Source organism: Pongo pygmaeus, chromosome 9 (genome assembly GCF_028885625.2).
Source record: "Pongo pygmaeus isolate AG05252 chromosome 9, NHGRI_mPonPyg2-v2.0_pri, whole genome shotgun sequence".
Classification (NCBI taxonomy): domain Eukaryota; kingdom Metazoa; phylum Chordata; class Mammalia; order Primates; family Hominidae; genus Pongo; species Pongo pygmaeus.
The window spans coordinates 68,944,990-68,968,919 of record NC_072382.2 but is presented as its reverse complement, the minus strand read 5'-3'; the positions used below and the strand labels follow the sequence as shown (position 1 = coordinate 68,968,919).

Sequence of the window (23,930 nt, the reverse complement as noted above, 5' to 3'; positions counted from 1 at the left end):
GGATGTATACAGGGGCCTGTCTGAGGGCCTGAACTTAGCTAGGATCAATGGGAATGAAAAGAGACATAAGACGTGAGCTACTGTAGAGAAAGTTTTGGTGAACAAAGGCTCATCTTAGTTATGGAGGATAAAGTATTCAAGGTTTCAAATCTGTTTAACTTTGGAGGGAGTGGGAGGAAGCAGGTCTTGCCTCAGCGTATCCACCTACCCTTGACAACATACCTCCACTGGCCCCAGGGCCTGATGCCTGTCTCTTCATTATCGCACTCATGCTGGAAACCCTTGAATCTTCAGGCCAAGAAAGCCTCAGATTTTCACTTCCTCCTGCCCTTGTAGTCTACTAACTGTGTCTGTCCCTATCCAGGATTTCCCCTTCTTCTGTGTCTGCCTGTGGTTCAGGAAAACCCAACTCTCTCTTCTTTATGACCAGGGGAGTTTTGAAGAAGAAAAACATCCTGTCTCCACCATTTCCATAATTCCCTGCCTTGACTTGAACATGGGAAAGAAACCAGTAACATTTCTGAAACCACAATTTGCTTCTCTCTTTTTTCTCCTTGGATCCTTAAGCCTTGTAGACACTGGTGTCCGAGAACCAGGGAAACGACAGGTCAGGTTTCACCTCTGAGGTGGGCCACTGCAGTGAAGGAACATATATTAGGGTGCACTTGTTCATGGCTGCACATGAAAGCCCGCGATGGAAGGGGTGTTGGGGATATGAGTGCTGGCTTGTACACAGCCTGGACTCAAAGATGCAGTGGGTGTATGTGAGGGACTCTGGAAAAAGCTGCTGGGGCAGAAGAACTGAAAGTCCCATTCTGCTAGAGAGGTGGGACCAAGATGCAAATGGATTTAATGTCCATATTGAAGTCTACAGCATCAGCTTGGAGGTGGCTAAGAATGAGGCTAAGTTAAGTAGGCAAGCCCAGCTCAAGTATCATCTCCTTCATAAAAATTTCCTCAGCCAGAGGCCTTTCTCCCTCTCATCTTCTGGTGGGGGAACCATCTCATCACCCGCCTGGACAGCCATTTCTTTCAAGATAGTGACTACATTTTGCCTCTCTGCACCTTCCACCCCATTTGACACTGCTTTGCAAATTCAAATTTGTTGAATTGCCGTTACGTCCTGTCTCTTAAGATCTGATCAACATAGTTGGCTTTTTGGGTGATAGTTTAGGGACTAACCTAGAGCTGGGACTAGTTAATTCACATCTGAGGAAAGGAAAGGAGGAGAAAACCCTGTACCTCTGGGATTCTGACCTTTCCTGACCTATGGCTGCAACTCAGCACAAGACTCAGGTTTCTCCAGACATGAAAGTATGTTTTTGAGTTTGTTTTGGGAAATCTACTTTGCACATTTTGTTAATTATCTTTGAACTGAAGCTTTCCACAGGTTCAACTGCTATTCTTCCAACTTAGGTCTGAGGTAGCCAAGTCTAATCTTTATTTTCTCTTTGTTGTTTCTTCCATGAGAGGAAAATAGCTTTTGCCTGCCCAGAGAGAGAATGGGAGGTGGAGGAAGTTGAGAGTTCCAACCCCAGCAGCCAGCTTCTCTACGACAGCATTAGGGTGTGTCTTATTAGTAGAGGAGATCATCTCTCAACTTTCCTTGTAACCCACTGTCCTTGGGGTCCACTTTTTTTTTCGTTCATTGTGCACATTAAGTCCTGAGAACACCAAAATACAGGACTCCCCAGACCTACTCAGAGGACTGTCTGCTTCAGACACAGATCTCTCTTTGCCACATTCCTACATTCCCTCAATGTCATTGTCCTTGTCAGTCAGTGGCTTTGAAATTCTAGACCCTTGCCCTGGGAGCCTCGCATTTACTGCACTCAAAACCACCTCCATTGACCATTTAGAGCCACCTCACCTGGGATGGGGCAAGCTCAGGTAATGGTTCTATATTCCGTATCTTTCCTCCCTCTTGCTTTGGGCTTGTGTTTTCTTCCCACCTCTGTTTGAGTAGCCCGTGAGAACTATAGAATATTGATTTTCCATTTCCTCCACCCCCTCTTCTCCTTTACACCCCTGGGGCAGTCTCCCTGCTCCACTTTCTTATTTTCAGCCCCCAGACCTCCAGAGGTTATACAGGGAGGTTATGAGTTACCCTGGTTCTCTGGCTGTTCTAAGCTTCTCTATTCTACCGTGCCTCTCCCCGAACTCCAGTAAACTCTAACTCTCTTCTGAATGGAAATTGAAAGAGATTGAAAGGGAGCCCCAGGAGTGAGAACCTGTCATGCCCAGTTACAGTCTTTGCTATCTGCTTTAAGCCACTACCTTACAGTTAGAGTCAACTGATTTCCCAAGAGTAAGTGTGATTCTGAATGGAGGGGAAAGTGTTGGGAATGAAATTATCATGTAAAATGTTTGAGTAGATAATAGTATTCATATCTGTGACTGGTTTTTTGTTTGCTTGTTTGGTTTTTGGTTTTTGAGTTTTTTTGAGATGGAGTCTTTCTCTGTTACCTAGACTGGAGTGTAGTGGCGCGATCTCCACTCACTGCAACCTCTGGCACCTGGGTTTAAGCGATTCTCCTGCCTCAGCCTCCCAAGTAGCTGGGACTACAGGTGTGTGCCACTATGCCTGGCTAATTTTTGTATCTTTAGTAGAGACAGGGTTTTACCATGTTGGCCAGGCTGGTCTCAAACTCTTGACCTCAAGTGATCCACCCACCTTGGCCTCCCAAAATGCTGGGATTACAGGTGTGAGCCATTGTGCCTAGCCCATAACTGTGATTTTTTTTTTTTTTTTTTTTTTTTGAGACGGAGTCTCACCCTGTCGCCCAGGCTGGAGTGCAGTGGCACAATCTCTGCTCACTGCAAGCTCCGGCTCCCGGGTTCATGACATTCTCCTACCTCAGCCTATCAAGTAGCTGGGACTACAGGTGCCCACCACCATGCCTGGCTACTTTTTTGTATTTTTAGCAGAGACGGGGTTTCACTGTGTTAGCCAGGATGGTCTCGATCTCCTGACCTCGTGATCCGCCCACCTCGGCCTCCCAAAGTGCTGGGATTACAGGCATGAGCCACTGCACCTGGCCTGTGATTGGTTTTTAAGAGGTCAGCTGTATTGGGAATTTTTGGAGGGATTCCTGTGCAATTGGGTTCTCAGGGAATGGGATCTTTTTTCAGTATTTGAACTACACCAACAACCCCCACCTCCCTGCTGGCAATCCACTTTGGTTAGGAAAAGCTGAGCATGTGGGACAATTTATCTTCAGATTTCATGTCTAAGAAAATGTACATGTAGAACAGAATATGTCACACTACTAAGTAGCCAAATCCATGTATTTTAAATTAAAATTAAAACTATGGTGGCTGGGCACAGTGGCTCACGCCTGTAATCCCAGCACTTTGGGAGGCTGAGGTGGGTGGATCACGTGAGGTTGGGAGTTGGAGATCAGCCTGACCAACATGGAGAAACCCTGTCTCTACTAAAAATACAAAATTAGCCAGGTGTGGTGGCGCATGCCTGTAATCCCAGCTACTCGGGAGGCTGAGGTAGGATAATTGCTTCAACCCGGGAGGCGGAGGTTACAGTGAGCCGAGATCGTGCCATTGCACTTCAGCCCCAGTCGACAACAGTGAGACTTCATCTAAAAAACTAAAAAACAAACAAACAAACAAAAACAAAACCACTATGGTAGATTTAGTCCTACAGACAAGGGTGAAGACAAAATGTTGCTGTGATGAATCTAATGCCAGTACTAAGATAATTCAAAGGTAAATTGTAATGCACAGTCTGCCAAGCAACCATCTGTGGAGCAGCAGAGTGACAGAGCCTAGGGCTGACATGAGATTATTGTCTGGGACTGGATTGTTTAGACACAGAATTGTTGGTCCACCACAGACTCATCTGGAGAAGGAGCATCCAGTGGATATTGAGGATGCACTTTTATCATGTAAACAGCACCGCTTACTAGACAGTACCCAGAAGGGTGGGAACTGATGCAGGACCCAATTATGGACCTTTTTTGAAGAAAAAAGGTTTCTTTTGTAAAGCAAAATCAATAGCAGAGGGAAATAGGGCTGGCACCAGCCTATTCTGACCTCTGCATATGGCAGGTTACTTTCTGCTGCCTCCCAGTCCTTTCTGCCCACAGAGTCCAGTAAAGTGAGACTCAAGCTCTATTCTAGCACTACATTGGTTCCACTTCTGGACAAGGGAATGACCTGGCTGCACTAGCGCAGAAAGCCAGTTTTAGATGCTTAACAGCAACTCCTGCCTTCCCTCCCCCGCCCACCCAAATCATAAAATACAGAGAAACCTTAAGATTGTGGATTTCTCTATAAGAGATTAAAATCTCCCATCAGCAACTTTCAGATCACAAAGATTTTGTACATGTGGGAATGTACGTGACTGGGCTATGTCTCCTTGCTATGGACTGTGTTAGATGTGACAGGTACAAGTGACAGCTCTGTGACAGTACTGTTGTCATACCATGTGGGTGATTAGTGATTAGGAGGCTATTTTAGGATAAAGAGGAATGCTCAGCATAGCAATATCTGTGGTGACAAGGGCGAATACTTTCAAACATGTCTGGGGGTCCCTTAATTCCATTTTTACATCTTTATTTCATTGTCTGAAGAAGGAAGAGAAGGGCAAATTCAAATGTTTACTCTGCCTCTCCAACTGTTTACCAATCCCTAAGAGACATCCCAGCTGTTCTCTTTCACCTTCTAGTAAAGAGGCTATTTTAATTAAGGTTGTTGAGCGAATGCATACAATACAATATAATGACTCTAAACTCTGAGCTAAAAACAACAAAAGTAACCTTAAAAACAACCTTGTATGTGATAACTACTTCTCTCAACTTGGGAAGATACACACAGATTAGACAGGCTTTAAAGAGAATTTTAGGGAAACTTCTAACCCAAACCAATACACTTACAGGGTGAAGAAGAGTATACTACAGTAGCAAATATTTAGTTTGCAAGTATCAGTATCCAGCCATCTCCAGTTGAATCCCTACATGCATTTATGGTAGCTCATCTTTAATTTTTGTGCCATTAGTGTTTATTTCTGAAATAAAACCTGTCCTCTTGATCACTAATCGCCCATGTGTACAGCAAAAGCACAATTCCAATTCTGTCACTTCTACCTGTCAGAGCCACCACAATCCACTACATGCAGACACATCCTAGTCACATACATTTTCGCATGATCAAAAGCTGTGTTCTTGTGATGAAATGATTTGATTTGAACCAGTAAGAATTTATATCCTTATAAAGCTATAAGTCAGTGGCAAGAAATTCTGTGTAATTTAGAGAAAGATTCATTCTTCTTAAGGCAACACTTGGCTATTTCAATTTCAGAATGATATTATATATAAAGTTGAATAATTTTATTTTTAAAGCGGTTTGTACAAATCTTTACGTTCCACCAGACGAATAAGCTTCTTTAATGGCATATTAGACAGTTTAGAAGCTATATTAAACCTTTAAAGCTCTGAGGTCACATGTTACTAGGTTCATTTCCTGATACCAAGCCTCAGTTTTGAGCTTCAAGCCTTAGGGAGCAGCTTACTCACACTGATGAGCATTTTGAATTTAGGCCACAAGAAAAAAAAAAAGCCCACAGATCTAAGCTCCTAACAAAACATAACAGTCTACCTACATCCCAGGCAAAAGTTTCTGAGAGACCCATAGCTAATAAGGTTATAACTTTGTTCTGTGTTGCTCTTCATTCAAGGCATAATTCTATCCGAAGACAACTCAACTTGTCAAACCCGGACTTCAATATCCAGCAGCTTCAAAAACAGGAACAGTTGACTGGAATTGGTAGAATTAAACCAGAGTTATATAAGCAGAGGTCATTGGATAATGATGATGGGAGACGGAGTAACAGCAAGGCTTGTGGGAAACTGAACTTCATTTTAAAATATGACTGTGACTTAGAGCAGCTCATAGTGAAGATTCACAAAGCTGTCAATTTGCCCGCCAAGGACTTTTCTGGGACTTCAGATCCTTATGTCAAGATCTATTTGCTTCCTGATCGGAAAACAAAACACCAGACTAAAGTTCACAGAAAGACCCTGAACCCTGTGTTTGATGAAGTGTTTTTATTTCCGGTTCCCTACAATGACCTTGAAGCACGGAAGCTTCACTTCTCTGTGTACGACTTTGACAGGTTCTCTCGTCATGACTTAATCGGCCAAGTGGTGGTGGATCACTTCCTAGACTTGGCTGATTTCCCCAGGGAGTGCATCCTTTGGAAGGATATCGAATATGTCACCAATGTGAGTCCAGCATTTCTTCATTTTGGTGGTGGGGGGCATCTTGGTTAGCAAGGAAACAGATTACTTACACATTATCTTGAGGACAAAGTGTAAAATTCCTGTCAATGTACATGTAGCAATTATTTCAGAACCTCCTTGTACCTTTTCAGAAACAGGGTTTTAACAATATTGATTTTGAAGTTTCCAAGCATTATTCCATGAAAACAATATTAAAGAATAACATTTTCTCTTTTCTACTTTCAGATTCTTAGCTAGTCCCTAAGAGACAGCAGGTGTTATCTGTCCTCCGTACCACATTTTCTTTAGAGCTTTTTCAGATTGTTTGTGCTGAATGGAACCTGGCATTCTATTAACCGTAGTCTGCAGCTAAGAGACCACTACCTGACTCTGACAGCAGTAGATACTTACCTGTCTTCTGAGGTTGGCTCAAGAGCATTTCCCATGATTGGATCCTCAACTTCAACCCTACAAGTGGGAGTGGTTGAGAAGAGTTGGCAACACATTTTTAAATGTAAAACTCACAAAATCCAAGTTACAAGGAGGGAAGTCTGAAAAGAAACTATAGATAATGGCAAAACTAATCTATCGACAGTCACATCCAATTTAGGGCTCAGGAGAGAAGTCAAACGTGCTATGTAGTGGTACCATACATCTATGTCTACATTTTAAACATAAGATTTCAGAGGTGATATTTCTACTCCATTTATATCCTTTTCATTATCCTGCAGAGGTGTGTTGGCATTCCAGAAATAGAAAGGAAAATTGAACATTCTTAGGTAACTCTGATATTTTAAAGCCACTTGTTTCTTTCACCTGTCCAAATTCCCTGAGATAACTTTGTTAGCTCCTCTTCCTGGATATGAGCTATTCTGAGGCCAGCATAGCTCTTTTTCTCTGCCATGGCATCCAAATGGACCAAGCACCACCGTCCTTATTCAGCTCAGACACTGATTCAGCTTGAGTCTGGAGCCTATTTAGTGAAAGACTAATCTGTGTCTAATGACCAAATACCTACACCAGTACCTTCTTATCCTCAGCCACTTTTATGAACTAGGGACTCACCCATGCTTTGTTTGCCCTGTGGGACACCTTCTCTCCACATGCCACAGGGTTCCAGTGCCAACTTTGTGCTGCTATCCAAATAAACAAAATGTAGCATGGGAGCCTGCTGGCCTTTATCATAATGATGAGGAAAGAAAGAAAGGAGTTGGAGCTGGATAAGGTGCAGAGAATAGCAGTTGATGAAACCAAGGTGATTTGGGATACTGGAGAAGGAATAGTTCTCTTTATCTTAAAAGATAATAATACACATAAACCCAACAATGGATGCTGGGGAGAGCAAGGATTGTCTCCCAAATCCCAATGGACAAAATCAGGAAGCAACATGAGAAGGTTTAAAGAAACAAAATGGGAAGGCTGCTTATACAAAGATACGAATGGCTCAGGCATCACCCCCCACTGGGGTATTTACTAAGTCTCCCTGGTTGTGGGAGCTGAGACACTGCCAGCTGCAGTGAGGTGCCTTGAACTTATGTCTCATCTCAGGTATGGTAGGGAGGTGTTGGTCACACCATCTAATGAGACATCAATTTATATTTTTTGACAAATGGATTCCATAAAGTAGCTGGAGAGGTTATTAGAAAGTTCAATAAGGATCTTGCTGAGAGTTGCCTTTAGAGACTTTGTGGTGAGAGCAACATTGGCTGTGCAGTGGCTGATACAAATCTGGATAAGGCTGATGATCCCTGGTGGGAACAACTCCTAGGACAGGTTCCTGTGGAACAAGAATATGGAGTGGCAGGTGATAGAGACCTTCTGGCCCTGAGATCACTGCCATTTCAGCATTCTCTTGGGAGTAAGAGTTTCTTTTCCATTGTTGGAAAATCCTGGATTTCCATAGGGTTAAGGAGAATGTGAAATTATTTATCAAGGAGGAAAACCAATAAAGATACAGGCTTCAGATTTCTCGGTTGTTTCCTCAGGCAAACAATAAATCTTCTGAGCATTGATCTAAGCCTTTGGATGGCCATGGGAGAGGGTAGGTCCTGTCAATGGAATTACAGGCTATTTCATAGTCTGCCATATTTTTAAATTCCATTTTAAAAAATGTTATTTGGGGTTGTGGGTTTTTTTTTTGTACAGAGACTGAACATAAAGAGCTGAGATTTGCCATGGTTCTCTTTTTATAATATAGAATGTATATAATATAGTAAATGTAATAATATGGATTAATGAAGGAAAAATTAAATGAACAGGCCTGAACCCACCATTTAGTTGAATAGAACATTACCAGTACTTCTATTGACCCTTGAATTGTCCTCTATTACATTCCCTCTCAGTCCAGTCCTGCCAAGAGAAAACCACTATCTTTAATTTTACTTATATCATCATATAAAAATATATATGCATATATATATGACAATATGGGTTTGGGTTTTGTCTATTTTGGCCTTTTATAGCTCTTCTTTGACTAGCTTTTTTTCTTCGGTCAACATTGATTATGGCGTTTAATAATAGAAATAAGCAGAGCAGCTGTGGCTTATGTATCTTCATTGCTATATAATACTCCATTGTATTAATATTAATATATGACAAATTTGCATTCTTGTATTGATGACATTCAGGATGTTAGTTTTTCTGTGATTCTGAATAACATTGCAGAGATTTTTGTACACATCTTTTGGTTCACATATGCAATAATTTCTCTAGAGTATATCCCTGATAGAGGTAAGGTATACATGTGTCCAGCTTTTCTAGATAATGACAAAGTATTTTTCAGTCGTTTTCATGTATCACAAATTGATCCTTCCACTGTTGAAATGTAATGATCCCTAGTGTTCCACTTTCTCTCCAACTCTTGCAATTGCCACACTGATTAATGTATGTGTGTGCATGTATGCAAAATGATATATTATTGGCATTTCTTCAGTTGTCTGATTTGACCATCTTTTGATATGTTTATTGGTCATTCATGTTTTCTTGTGAAAATTCTTGTTCAGCACTTATTCTTTTGTTTTCCTTTCCTTGTTGATTCACATAGGCTTTTTAAGCAGTTGGGATGCAAATCCCTTGTTGGTTATGTGTTTTACAAACATCATCTCTCAGTTTATGGCTGTCTTTGTATTCACTTTATGGTGTCTTTGATAAATAGAGGTTATGTTTAGTGTAATAAAATGTATCAGTATTTTCCATTGTAAATTAGCACATTTGTGTCCTACTTAAGAAGTACTTCCTTACCCTATGTCAGGAAAGATATTTCTCCTATGCTTTCTATTAGAAGTGTTAAGGTTTTGTCTTCCTCAATTATGATTTTAATCCATCTAGAATGGAAATGTTTACATAGTGTTATATAGGCATCATGTATCAGTCAACTTGGGCTGCCATAACAAAATACCATAAACTGGGCAACTTAAACAATAGATATTTATTTCTTAGAGTTCTGGAGCCTGGGATATCCAAGACCAAGGTTCAGCAGATTCCATTCCTGGTGAGGCTCTCTTCCTGGCTCACCTTCTCGCTGTGCCCTCATGTGACAGAGAGAGGGAGAGAGCTCTGGTTCTAGTCTTTCTTCCTCTTCTTATAAGGATACTAATCCTACAATGGGGGCTCCACCCTCATGACCTCATGTAAACCTGATTACCTCCCAAAAGCTTCGTTTCCAAATACTGTCACAATCACAGTGGGGATTAGGGTTTCAATATATAAGTTGGGAGGGACAAAACCATTCAGTCCATAACATATCCATATTTATTTTTCTATATGGGTAAAAAATTTTCTGGCATATTTTCCCAATAATATGCACTGTATGCTCTCTCCTATATAGATTTCTGTATATGCAGAACCTGTTTCTGAATTCTCTTTTCTGTCCACTGGGATGTTTAACTATCTCTATGAATAGCACAATTTGCAAATTACTATTGTTCTATGATAAGCCTGAATATCTGGAAGGGCAAATCATCCAGCCTACCTCTTTTTTAGTTCAACCTTGGCTGGTACTTGACTTTTCTCACATATTTTAGAATCACATTGCCAAGTTAAACACCCTTTCTGGTATTTGGATTTGTATGAAGTCTATTGATTAATTTATGAAAATTTTATATCTTTTGTGATATTGAGTCTTTCTACACATGACCATAGTATATGTCTCCATTTACTTATTCTTTTACTTATTTCTTCTTTAAAGTTTTTTATTCAAAGCCTATAATTTTCTACATTAAGATCTTGCATGTCTCTTGTTAGATTTATTGCTAGGTACATTACTTTTTGTTCTTTTAAATGGTATCTTTTCTAAAATTTCATTTTATAACTATTGCTAGTGTATAGTTAAAATTCTTTATATTAATATATCTTCTATTTGGCAGTCTTGTAGAACTCATTCATGCCTTTTTTTTTTTTATGGCATTTTGCTCTTGTCACCCAGGCTGGAGTGCAATGGCACAATCGAGGCTCACTGCAACCTCTGCCTCCAGGGTTCAAGTGATTCTCCTGCCTCAGCCTCCTGAGTAGCTGGAATTACAGGCACCCACTACCATGTCTGGCTAATTTTTGTATTTTTAGTGGAGACGGGGTTTCACCGTGTTGGCCAGGCTGGTCTCAAACTCCTAACCTCAGGAGATCTGCCGGCCTTGGCTTCCCAAAGTGCTGGGATTACAGGCATGAGCCACTGTGCCCGGCCTAGAACTCATTAATTCTTATAATTTGATTGTAGATTCTCCTGGATTTTCTTTGTAGATAATCAGTCATCTGTGAATTATGATAGTTTTCTTTGTTTCTTTCTAATCTGTATACCTTTTATTATTTTTTGTTGTTATTTAATGCACAGACTAGGATTTCCAGTACAGTGCTAAATAATCATTATGATAGTAGATATCTTTGACTTGTTTCTTATTTTAATAGCATGTCTTTAAATTTCCATAGAGTATGATTTTAGCTATATATATATATATATATTTTTTTTTTTTTTTTAATGGAGTTTCACTCTTGTTGCCTAGGCTGGAGTACGATGGCGTGATCTCAGCTCACCTTAACCTCCCGGGCTGAAGCGATTCTACTGCCTCAGCCTCCCAAGTAGCTGGAATTAGTAGGCATGCACTACCACACCCAGCTAATTTTGTATTTTTAGTAGAGACAGGGTTTCTCCATGTTGGTCAAGCCTCCCAGGTAGCTGGAGTTAGTAGGCATGCACTACCACACCCAGCTAATTTTGTATTTTTAGTAGAGACAGGGTTTCTCCATGTTGGTCAAGCTGGTCTCGAACTCCTGACCTCAGGTGATCTGCTCGCCTCCGCCTCCCAAAGTGCTGGGATTACCGTCATGAGCCACTGCGCCCGGCCTTAGCTATATATATTAATATGGATACATGCACCATATTAAGAATGTTTTACTCTATTCAGAGTTGAGTAAGCCTTTTTATCACACGTAATTGTTTTATCGTATGGTATAATCCAGTGAGGTTTTTTTACTCCTTTAATCTGCTATTTTGGTCAATTACATTGATTGATTTTCTAATTTTGAGCCAATCTTATATTCCTAGAGTGATCCACACTGATCTTGATATAGTACATTTTCTTTACACTGCTGAGTTCAGTTTGCTAATATTTCATTTAGCATTTTATTGCTTCTGTGCTCATGAGTGGTGCATGTAATATACTGTCTTGTACTGTCCTTGTCTGGCTTGGAATCGAGGTAATTCTTGCTTTATAAAGTTAGTTTGGGGCATTATTTTGGATGCCTGCCATTTGTTCCTGCTCAGTGTCCCTGAAGGCTTTGGGGGTTTTGTGTATCTTTCTTCAAACTGGAAGAATGCCCCTAGTTTCTGACTTCTCCTTAGGTTCAGACCATGAGAAAGGGAGGAGAGTGGGGTCAGGATATTCATTCCCTTATTTCTTTTTTTTTTCTTTTCTTCTTTTTCTTTCTTTCTTTTTTTTTTTTTGAGACGGAGTCTTGCTTTGTTGTCCAGGGCTATTTCTTGAGGTATCTGTAGGCTGGCAATAACTTTCAACTGAAAGCCACAGCTCTGGAATATGCCTTTATTTTGCTTTTATTCTTAAAAGATTGTCTGGGAATAACAATTTGGGAGCACAAAACTGAGTTACTTTGATTTTGGCATTATAAAACTATCATTTCATTGTCTTCTGACCTCCAATTGTTTTTGAGAAGTCGACATTTAGTCTAATATTTATTCCTTTGTATAGGAATAAAACTATAATTACCACAGACCCCATAAAACTAGATCAGTAGTAACTTAGGTACGAATGTTTTAAATGCATAACAATGCGAGTTGTCAGTATTAGGTCAAATACAGCTAGAAAGAGTAGTTTTCTTATGGTAGTGCAAGTTTGTATTAATGGTTAGAAACTGGCTGAGGGGACTTTTGTTTCTTTTTTACACAGAGCAAGTCTAAGACAGGCATGATATTGGGGACAATATCTGTTTAATAAGCACGGCAGAAGTTCTGTGTTGTTTATCCTTTAACGATGTGACTCTCAGGCTCTGCAGTCCTCTGAATGCTAGAAGCTAAGCCACCAGAGACTCACATTTACCTCCATTCAAGCTCCAGCTCCAGAGTTTACTTACCTCTGTGGATTCATGCTTTCTTGTTGTTTCTGTCCACTGAGAAATTCTCTTTCTGGTCCGTCAGCTCTGCTACACATTAAGAAGAATTTTTTAATCAGTATTTTTACCTGAAGGAGTTTCTGTGAGTATTCAAACCTATTGCAAGAAACACTGCTATATTGCTCAAAGCTTATTTTTAAAAAGCTGTTTTGCTTATACTAACTGAATAGTAATCTGTGTATTATATATTTGTCTTTCAATTGAGTAGAACTTTAGAGGTCCTTCAATCTAGCAGATAAAGCTGAGATGAATGGCCATTAGGAGATTCAGCTGAGGTTACATAGCTGAATAATAGCCAAATCAAAATTAAGACCAAGTTTTTTAAATAACCATTTCAGTCTGTGTAGGAAAAAGTGGCTCAAAATGATCATATATACTGGTTTACTTCTCCTTCCCGTCTTTACCTGGCTAACTCCCACTAAGCTCTTAAATCTCAGCTTATGTGCCGTTTCTTCAGAGAACTCTTTTTCTGAGCCCTGGACTAGCGTAGGTTTTTCTGGCATTTGTTTCCATGACACTCTGTATTTCCATCATTACTCATGCTTCTTTTGTGTATTTGTTCAATTTTCTTTCTATAAGTGCAAAACCCAAATTTGGTTTGCTTCCTACTGGGTGCTCAACCTCTAGAATGGTGTCTGAAAGTTAGATATTTAATAAGCACTTGCTGCATAAAGTGAAACTCCTTATGAGGGACTAATTTGTTGAGTCTCTAGGGACTGATTGAGTTGGAGGCTGTTATGCAGAACTGAACTCATAAACTAATCTTTTTAAAAAAATTCTTTGTTTCTCCAAGGAGAGTGTGAGTTTTATAAATGTTGGCACTCAAATAAAAATTAATCATCGTGCTTTCCTATGAAAGAACAAAATGGCAATTATTGAGTGTAAAAATGATGGTGTAATTAAACCTCTCAACTACTGAAGCCAGATCAATCAATAATAGTACAATACATCTTTGTGAGGATTTTATCAGTCAGCAAGAGAGATGACAGCATCAAGGGAGAAGGTCAAAATTTCGGAGAATATGAGTCCAGTGTTCTGGGTTAATGTTGTCTGTCAGGACGATCCTCTTGGCATTTTTAGTATACCCCACTTATTAGTGGCTTTCTGAAAAAGTAGGCATTAAGCACTTCAGGAATCTCTTTCTTGGTGGTTGGCTTAGAAACTGGTTCGGAGACTGTCTCTGGGACCTATGATCACCTCAGTTAGACTCTGATTTGGAGAGGATGCCACAGTTCTCATGTAATGACAATAGAAGTCATGAATTTCCCTCTATGCCAATACAGATTCCAGTTCAGAAAAGGCAAGGACACAGTTTACAACAGCATAGACTTTCTTTTAATGTTAAGAACTTAAAACTCTTATTTCAGCAAGGTTTGTTATTTTGTAGTGACTGATTTGGAGACTTTCCTGTTCTGTCTCCCAAAGGCCTGGGGCCATTCGCAGACCTGATGGAGGTGGACACCTGGAACCACCCAGGCAGGGGGAATATAAGTATTCAGGGAAGTCCAGAGTGCTTGCTCTTCATAGTTGAATACAAATGGGGCAGGCAGGCTCTGTGATTGAAGATGTTTATTAATTTGAATCCCTTTTCGTTTTATTGTACCATAAGTCATAAGTGATTATTATATTGATGCAACACAAGTGAGCCCCAAAACTGGGGCTTAGGCCAGGAGAGTTCTTGGCTTCACCCAGGAAATAATTCAAGGGCAGGTCAGTAATGTTTGACAGCAGTCTTTTATTGAACAGTACAGCTCCATGCAGAGCAGGGGTAACTCATAGGCAATGTGCCCAGATCAGCAATGTATGAGCTGTTGGCAACTGAATATATACCCAGTTATACGCACTTCCAATTACATACAAATTAAAGGGCGGGTTAATGCAAATAGAGGGGTGGGTTATTTAGGACTTTCTAGGAAAGGGGCAGTAACTTCTGAGTCATTGCCATGGAAAGGTGGTAACTTCTGGGTTGTTGCCATGGCATTTGTAAACTGTCATGGTGCTGGTAGGAGTGTATGATGTAAATGAGCAATGAGGGCAGCTAGGGATCACTTTCCTTGCTATCTGCTGGCTCTTGCTGGTTCCTTCACTTCATCCCAGTGGGAAATAAGTCCTGCTTGTGTCCTTCCTCCGTATGATTTTAAGGTTGTGTTATATTCGGTGGTGTCCTGGTGAATGCTTAACAACTCGTTGTGGGGCAGGGAGGGGGGAAGGAAGGGGACCTGATTTTAGCATTTGGTGATTCCTGGGTTGCAAATACTCCCAGCAGGGCTGATTTCAAGTTGCCAATGTGACATCACTGAAAGCAGAGTTGGCAAGAGATGCTCACCCACAATTGACTCCCCAAGCTGCTGCCAGCTTATAGGAGCCAGCTCCAGGACACCACTACACATAGTGCTAAAAATGCAAAAAGGACCGGCTGCTTAACTGATCCTAAGGGACAAGCAACTCGAAAAACACCACAGAAAGCCATGGTTTCCAGCTGCCAAGAAGGAAGCCAGGTTCCTTCTATAATGTGGGTGAAGTCTGGATACTACTGGGGTCTACTGAGCTGTATCTTTATGGGAGTCCACTGAATCTCACCCTATCATTTTTCCCACTTGTGATCCCTCAGACATATTATCCCCTTGATGTCTAGATTATTCAGAGGGAGTGAAAAGTGGCAGCACTGTAGAATAGCACAACTGAAGGAAGGGATTGATGAAGCTACAGGTCTCTGACAAAGAGACTTCAATAGCTTTTATTCTAGTGAGGGTGCCAGGACAAAGTGTTTAGTTTTTTTAATAAAATATATACCATCAACATATGAACCACCAATATATTAGCCAATATGTAAACATCAGTCAATCCAGAATTTAGCTGAAGAAAGAGAACATCATCAGTCTCTTTGAAGCCTCCTATGTGCCGCTCCTCCAAATCCCCCAAGAGATTATCTGTATACTGAATTTTATATCTATAATTCCCTGTTTTTAAAAATCATTTTACTACTTAAGAATAGGCTATTCAGTTTTGCCTGTTGTTGAAATTTATGTGAAAGATATTATATTGTGTCTGTTCTTCTGAAAACTGTTATGTTCAATATTATGTGTATTAAAATAATTTATGTTCATGTACATAACTAGTTCTTTTTTGTTGTGTTGCAGCATGATTTTAGCATTCTATTATATGGTCTACAACAATTTATCTTTCTTCTGTCAATGGTTATTTGAATTAATTTTAAGATTTTTTCTATTTCAGAAAATGCTGCTATTAATCTTTCTCGTATATGTCTCCTGGTAAATACATGCAAGAATTTCTCTAAAGTATATACCTAGGAATGGAGTTGCTAGGTTGAAGAAAATTGTATCTCTAAGAAGTCTGACCACTTACAATCCCAGTAGCAGTATTTGAGACCATCTTAGACTATGTTCTCTCCAACACTTGGACTTGCTATATACTATAATTCTAATAATTTGACCACAGATTCTTTTGAGTTTTGTACATTGACAATAATACTATGCATGAATAAGGACAATTTTGTTTCTTCTTTCTTTTTTAATTATTTTGCTTGCTCTCCCTACCTCATCTTTTTTGCTTGTTTTATTACATTTATTACAATCACCAATACAAATGCCAGTAGAGTAAACCTTGGTTTGTTTCTGTTCTTGAAAAAAATGCTTTGATTATTCATCACTAAGTAGGACATTGGCTGTAGACTTTTTGAAAACCTGAATGGATATTGAATTTTATCAGTTGATTTTCTGTATCTATTGAGAGAGTCATGTGTTTTGTTCCTTTTATCTTTTAAAGTAATAAATTACATTGCTATATTTTATACTTTTTATGAAAACTTGTATTTCTGAGATAAATCCAACTTGTTCACAATGTGTTGCTTTTTTATATACATGGATATACATGAATGTGTGTGTGTATGCGTGTGTGTGTTCAGCTATTTGGTTTGCTAATATTTTAAAAATTTTGTGACTAAACTTGTGAGTGAGATCAAACTGTGATTTTTTTTTTCTCTCTTCATCTGCATTTTATTATTAAAGGTGTACAAGGCTTAAAAATGAGTTATGGCACATTATCTCTTTTCCTAGTCTCTTAAAGATTTTGTGTCATTTTGTGTATGATTGAAATAATCTTTTCTGTCAATGTTTAGTAGAACTTTCTAGTATAACTTTCTAGGTCAGATATTTACTTTAGGGGAAATTAATTCAATTTCTTTGATGATTATAATACCAAATTATTTTTTATTTCTTTGAGAATTGATTTTGGTGATTTAGATTTTTCTAGAAATTTGCTTATTTCATCTGTGTTTTGAATGTATTGTCTTAAAGTTCTTCATAATTTTTTCTTCTTATTTCTGCCTGATTTCTGGTTATGTCCTTATTCTCATTTCTAATATAGATTATTTATCCCTGTTCACTTTCTCATTGATCAGTGTCACTGGAGTTTATCAGTCTTATTAGCCTTTTCAAATAACCGACTTTTAATTCTATTAATTCTATTTAATTTTTGTTTTCCATTATTTTTCCTGTATGATTTACTTTCTTTTTTCTTTAGTTTATTCAGTTGATATTTTTTATAATTACTTTTATCTTTAGGTTAGTAATTTGCAGTCTTTTAAAAACTTTTTAAAAATATGCATTTAAGACTATAAATTTCCCTTGAAGTACTGCTTTAGCTTTATGTTTGCAAATTTTGATATTTAGTGTTTTCATTTTTATTTTTATCTAAGCATCTTCTAATATCAAGTATGATTTTTTCTTTGGTCTATATATTGTTTAAAGGTGTGTTTTAAAAATTTCATATTGCATAGTTTTTTTAAGCATTATTTCTGTAACTTAAATGTGATTGGATAATATGGAGTATATTTTATGGATTATTTGATATCTGTTCAAATTTGCTTTATGTTCTCTTACACATCAGTTTTTATAACTGTGCTAGGTGCTCTTGAAAAGATTATGTCTCACTCGTATCTACATCTTGAATAATATTTTTCCTCAGTCTAATATATCAGTTATTGATAAAATGTGTTTTTCATCTCCTACTATGATGGTGGATTTTCAATTTCATCTTTAGTTCTATCAAAATTTCTGCTTAATGTATATATGTAAAAATATGATTTAGTACTTTTTATATATGTCTGGTCTTTTCAACATTTTATTATTATTTAGTGTCACTATGTAGAGAAATGCTTTTTAGGCCTTCAAGTGTTCTTTGGCATTTATAAAGTTTAAAAATTTTTCTTTTAGTTTTGTATATTTCTATTTTTTTTACTTACAAATTTCCTACATCCTTATATTTTAAGTGTAAATGTTGTAAGCAAAGTATAGCTGGATTTTTTTTTAAATCCATTCTGAAAATCATTGACTTTTAACAAGTGAGATTAGTATGTTTATGTCATTGTGATTATAAATACATGTGGATTTATTTCTACCATGTTACATTGTTTAAATTCTAATTTTTAAATATTTTTCTTCTTTTAAATTGTTTTGACCCCATTTTACTTTCTCCCTTCTACCAACTTATAAGATACAACCTCTGTTTCTACTTGTTTAGTACTTTCCTAGAAATTACAATATGCATGGTTAATTTAATAAAGTAAAAAGTTAATCAGTGTATTAAACCTCCGTCAAAACTATACTTTTACTTTGGGACATTTGACTCCAATTACCCCCATTCCAGATGACATAACTATTATTTTCTGATATTTTACTCCTATCTTGCCATGGTTTTCTACACTCAGCAATTTGACATTATAATTAATGTTTTATAAAGTCAATGATTGTTTAAATTTACCACATATTTACCACTTGTTTACTATTTCTTCAGACTTTCCTTCTAGATTATTTTTTATGTTTAGTACATTTTTGAGAAATTCCTTCAGTTAAAGATCTATTGATGTTAGCCCTCTCAGTTTTTACTTGTTTGGAAACATTACCATTTCACATTAATAACTGAAAAAAACATAAGTATACAAATCTTGTGTGGATAATTTTTTTTCTCAGTATCTATTCTTTTAGAGTCTTGCCTCCAAACTCCTGGTTTTGAGAAATCAGCTGCTCTCTATGTGTAACACTCTTTTCTCTTCTCTGTGCCATACATTAAGACTTCTCTGTCTGAAATTTGCTTATAGTATGAATGGTGTCGAATTTTTAAAAATTATTGTTTATCTTGCTTAGGATTCATAGGGTGTCAGGAATCTGATATGTCTCATCAATTCTGAAAATTCACAGCCATGATCTCTTTGCGTATTGTCTCTCCCTGATGCTTTCTATCTTTTACTCCTGGAAATCTCTTTAGATATTTTAGACCTATTCACTCTATCTTCCATGTTTGCATGTTTATTCTTTTTCCTATTGATAGTGCAGCTGGGTAATTTCTTTACATCTGTTTTTGAGTACACTAATTCTTTCTTTAGCAGTTTCCAATTAGTACTTAATAATTTCATTGAATTTCTCATTTAAATTGATGCAATTTTCATTCCTAGAAGCTTTGACTCTTAAAACTTTGTTCATTTGTATAATTATTTGATCCATTTTCATACTTTTGACATCTTTTTAGTTCTTTAAACTTCTTTGCTCATATAGTATTTTCAGTCAGATAATTATAAAATATATGACTCGACGTCACTTCTGCGTTTGAGACAAAAGGAAAGTGGCAAGGAAAGAAGGCAGTGATAAGTACCTCTAGGGACTCTTTTTCATCTGGAAAAAGAAAGCAGTCCTAAAAGTCATCCCGATGTCTCCACTTATTTCTTATTGGACAAAGCTCTGTCACAAAACCATCCTCACACTCAAGAAAAGTAATGAAAGCATATTTTTAGCTTTTTCAGCCTGTATGCTGGAAAGTGGCCAGATGAAGGGGTTAGAAATGTAATTTAAGTTAGCTGTGGCATTTGCCCCAGTAGCACAGAAGGAGATGCTCAGGAACCTTTTATTGAATCTGAGTCTGAAATGCACCATCTCATTTAGTCACACTGGGTCCACAAAAGGGAGGACAGGGAAGAAAGCTGAGAAAGCATGCCAGCTCTGTTGGGATTCCTGTGAACATGTGTGGAGGTGATTCCACAGCTCCAAGAAGATAACAGGGGATAGTGATATTTTTCTCTGTAAAAATCTATCCTTGTTTTCCTTATTTTGGATGGAATTTGAAAAAGGGTAAATTTATAAGAGAAATTAAAACATACTTATTTAAAAAAAAAAACTCTCCATGAACGTATATGTGAATGTTCATAGCAGCTTTACTCGTAATTGACAAAAACTGGAAACAACCTAAATGTCCTCCAATGGGTAAAACAATAAACTATTACATACATACAATGGAATGCTACTCAGCAATGAAAGGAACACTCAATGTGTGCATAATATACACACAATAGCATGGATAGATATCAGGTGTGTAATGCAAAGTGAAAAACAGCAAGACTCAAAAATCTACATACTACATTATTTTCTTTATATGAAAAAGGCAAAATTATAGGGATGGAGAACAAATCAACATTTGCCAGGGCTTGGGGATGCGGAGATGGGTTGATGACAAAGGGGCAATATGAGGGAATTGAGGGGTTGGGAGGAGGTGAAACTGCAAATCAAAAATAAATAAAAATTTAAAAATCACTTTTTGAGGAGGAAAATAAAGAATTAAATGAGAAAAATCTAATGAAAAGAGTGACGGTAGAGTTTGAAGATACAGGAATATATAAAATATTTCTGTCTATGTAGGAAGATATAGAATAGATAAGAATAATCAATAGAGCAAGTTCCCTGACAAGTTAGCCAACAGGATCTAAACTATAGGTATAGAGGTTTACTTTAGATAAACAAGGGGACAATATTTTCTTTTGAGATGGAGTTTCCCTCTTGTTGCCTAGGCTGGAGGGCAGTGGCGCGATCTTGGCTCACTGCAACCTTCGCCTCCCAGGTTCAAGCGATTCTCCTGCCTCAGCCTCCTGAGTAGCTGGGAATACAGGTGCCCACCACTACACCTGGCTAATTTTTGTATTTTTAGTAGAGACCGGGTTTCACCATGTTGGCCAGGCTGGTCTTGAATTCCTGACCTCAAGCGATACAGGTGCCCACCACCATGCCCAGCTAATTTTTGTATTTTTAGTAGAGATGGGGTTTCATCATGTTGGCCAGGCTGGTCTTGAACTCCTGACTCAAGTGATCCACTCACCTCAGCCTCCCAAAGTACTGGGATTACACGCGTGAGCCACAGCACCCAGCTGGGGACAATATTTTCTTTGTTATAGGAATTAATAGGAAAAAAGATGAGAGCAAATTCAGGTAAGTTTGTAGATTTGGAGAAGTGTAAAGATAAAACATTAAAAAATGTGCAAAAGGGATAGCAGGGATTTTTTATATTGAGGACCAATACCAATCAACTGGTGGTAGCTGACTAATGTGTTGTGTTAGGAAGGATTTACAAGTAATATCAAGGTTCAGCAAATGAGAAGACTAGGATCTGGTGGCAATGTCTGCCACAAGTTTTAGACAACCAATTACCTTCTATTATTTCAGCTAATTCTTTTTTTTTTTTTTCTTTTATTGTAATTATTATTATTATTATTATTATTATACTTTAGGTTTTATGGTACATGTGCCCAATGTGCAGGTAAGTTACATATGTATACATGTGCCATGCTGGTGCACTGCACCCACCAACTCATCATCTAGCATTAGGTATATCTCCCAATGTTATCCCTCCCCCCTCCCCCCAACCCACAACAGTCCCTGAAGTGTGATGTTCCCCTTCCTGTGTCCATGTGTTCTCATTGTTCAATTCCCACCTATGAGTGAGAATATGCGGTGTTTGGTTTTTTGTTCTTGCGATAGTTTACTGAGAATGATGATTTCCAATTTCATCCATGTCCCTACAAAGGACATGAACTCATCATTTCTTATGGCTGCATAGTATTCCATGGTGTAGATGTGCCACATTTTCTTAATCCAGTCTATCATTGTTGGACATTTGGGTTGGTTCCAAGTCTTTGCTATTGTGAATAATGCGGCAATAAACATACGTGTGCATGTGTCTTTATAGCAGCATGATTTATAGTCCTTTGGGTATATACCCAGTAATGGTATGGCTGGGTCGAATGGAATTTCTAGTTCTAGATCCCTGAGGAATCGCCACACTGACTTCCACAAGGGTTGAACTAGTTTACAGTCCCACCAACAGTGTAAAAGTGTTCCTATTTCTCCACATCCTCTCCAGCACCTGTTGTTTCCTGACTTTTTAATGATCGCCATTCTAACTGGTGTGAGATGGTATCTCATTGTGGTTTTGATTTGCATTTCTCTGATGGCCAGTGATGGTGAGCATTTTTTCATGTGTCTTTTGGCTGCATAAATGTCTTCTTTTGAGAAGTGTCTGTTCATGTCCTTCGCCCACTTTTTGATGGGGTTGTTTGTTTTTTTCTTGTAAATTTGTTGGAGTTCATTGTAGATTCTGGATATTAGCCCTTTGTCAGATGAGTAGGTTGCGAAAATTTTCTCCCATTTTGTAGGTTGCCTGTTCACTCTGATGGTAGTTTCCTTTGCTGTGCAGAAGCTCTTTAGTTTAATTAGATCCCATTTGTCAATTTTGGCTTTTGTTGCCATTGCTTTTGGTGTTTTAGACATGAAGTCCTTGCCCATGCCTATGTCCTGAATGGTATTGCCTAGGTTTTCTTCTAGGGTTTTTATGGTTTTAGGTCTAACATTTAAGTCTTTAATCCATCTTGAATTGATTTTTGTACAAGGTGTAAGGAAGGGATCCAGTTTCAGCTTTCTACATATGGCTAGCCAGTTTTCCCAGCACCATTTATTAAATAGGGAATCCTTTCCCCATTTCTTGTTTTTCTCAGGTTTGTCAAAGATCAGATGGTTGTAGATATGTGGCATTATTTCTGACGGCTCTGTTCTGTTCCATTGATCTATATCTCTGTTTTGGTACCAGTACCATGCTGTTTTGGTTACTGTAGCCTTGTAGTATAGTTTGAAGTCAGGTAGCGTGATGCCTCCAGCTTTGTTCTTTTGGCTTAGGATTGACTTGGCGATGCGGGCTCTTTTTTGGTTCCATATGAACTTTAAAGTAGTTTTTTCCAATTCTGTGAAGAAAGTCATTGGTATCTTGATGGGGATGGCATTGAATCTGTAAATTACCTTGGGAAGGATGGCCATTTTCATGATATTGATTCTTCCTACCCATGAGCATGGAATGTTCTTCCATTTGTTTGTATCCTCTTTTATTTCCTTGAGCAGTGGTTTGTAGTTCTCCTTGAAGAGGTCTTTCACATCCCTTGTAAGTTGGATTCCTAGGTATTTTATTCTCTTTGAAGCAATTGTGAATGGGAGTTCACTCATGATTTGGCTCTCTGTTTGTCTGTTATTGATGTATAAGAATGCTTGTGATTTTTGCACATTGATTTTGTATCCTGAGATTTTGCTGAAGTTGCTTATCAGCTTAAGGAGATTTTGGGCTGAGACAATGGGGTTTTCTAGATATACTATCATGTCATCTGCAAACAGGGACAATTTGACTTCCTCTTTTCCTAATTGAATACCCTTGATTTCCTTCTCCTGCCTAATTGCCCTGGCCAGAACTTCCAACACTATGTTGAATAGAAGTGGCGAGAGAGGGCATCCCTGTCTTGTGCCAGTTTTCAAAGGGAATGCTTTCAGTTTTTGCCCATTCAGTATGATATTGGCTGTGGGTTTGTCATAAATAGCTCTTATTATTTTGAGATACGTCCCATCAATTCCTAATTTATTGAGAGTTTTTAGCATGAAGGGTTGTTGAATTTTGTCAAAGGCCTTTTCTGCATCTATTGAGATAATCATGTGGTTTTTGTCTTTCGTTCTGTTTATATGCTGGATTACATTTATTGATTTGCGTATATTGAACCAGCCTTGCATCCCAGGGATGAAGCCCACTTGATCATGGTGGATAAGCTTTTTGATGTGCTGCTGGATTCTGTTTGCCAGTATTTTATTGAGGATTTTTGCATCAATGTTCATCAAGGATATTGGTCTAAAATTCTCTTTTTTGGTTGTGTCTCTGCCAGGCTTTGGTATCAGGATGATGCTGGCCTCATAAAATGAGTTAGGG

General features: G+C 38.3%; 1 protein-coding gene across 1 annotated transcript in view; it reads left to right on the top strand.

Moving 5' to 3' along the window:
* Positions 1 to 23,930, top strand: part of SYT9 (synaptotagmin 9) — a 221,516-nt gene that overhangs the window by 55,724 nt on the left and 141,862 nt on the right. The window contains exon 3 of the mRNA XM_054438157.2: positions 5,693 to 6,239. Coding sequence (XP_054294132.1) covers positions 5,693 to 6,239 — 547 coding nt within the window. The remainder of the gene's footprint in view (positions 1 to 5,692; positions 6,240 to 23,930) is intronic.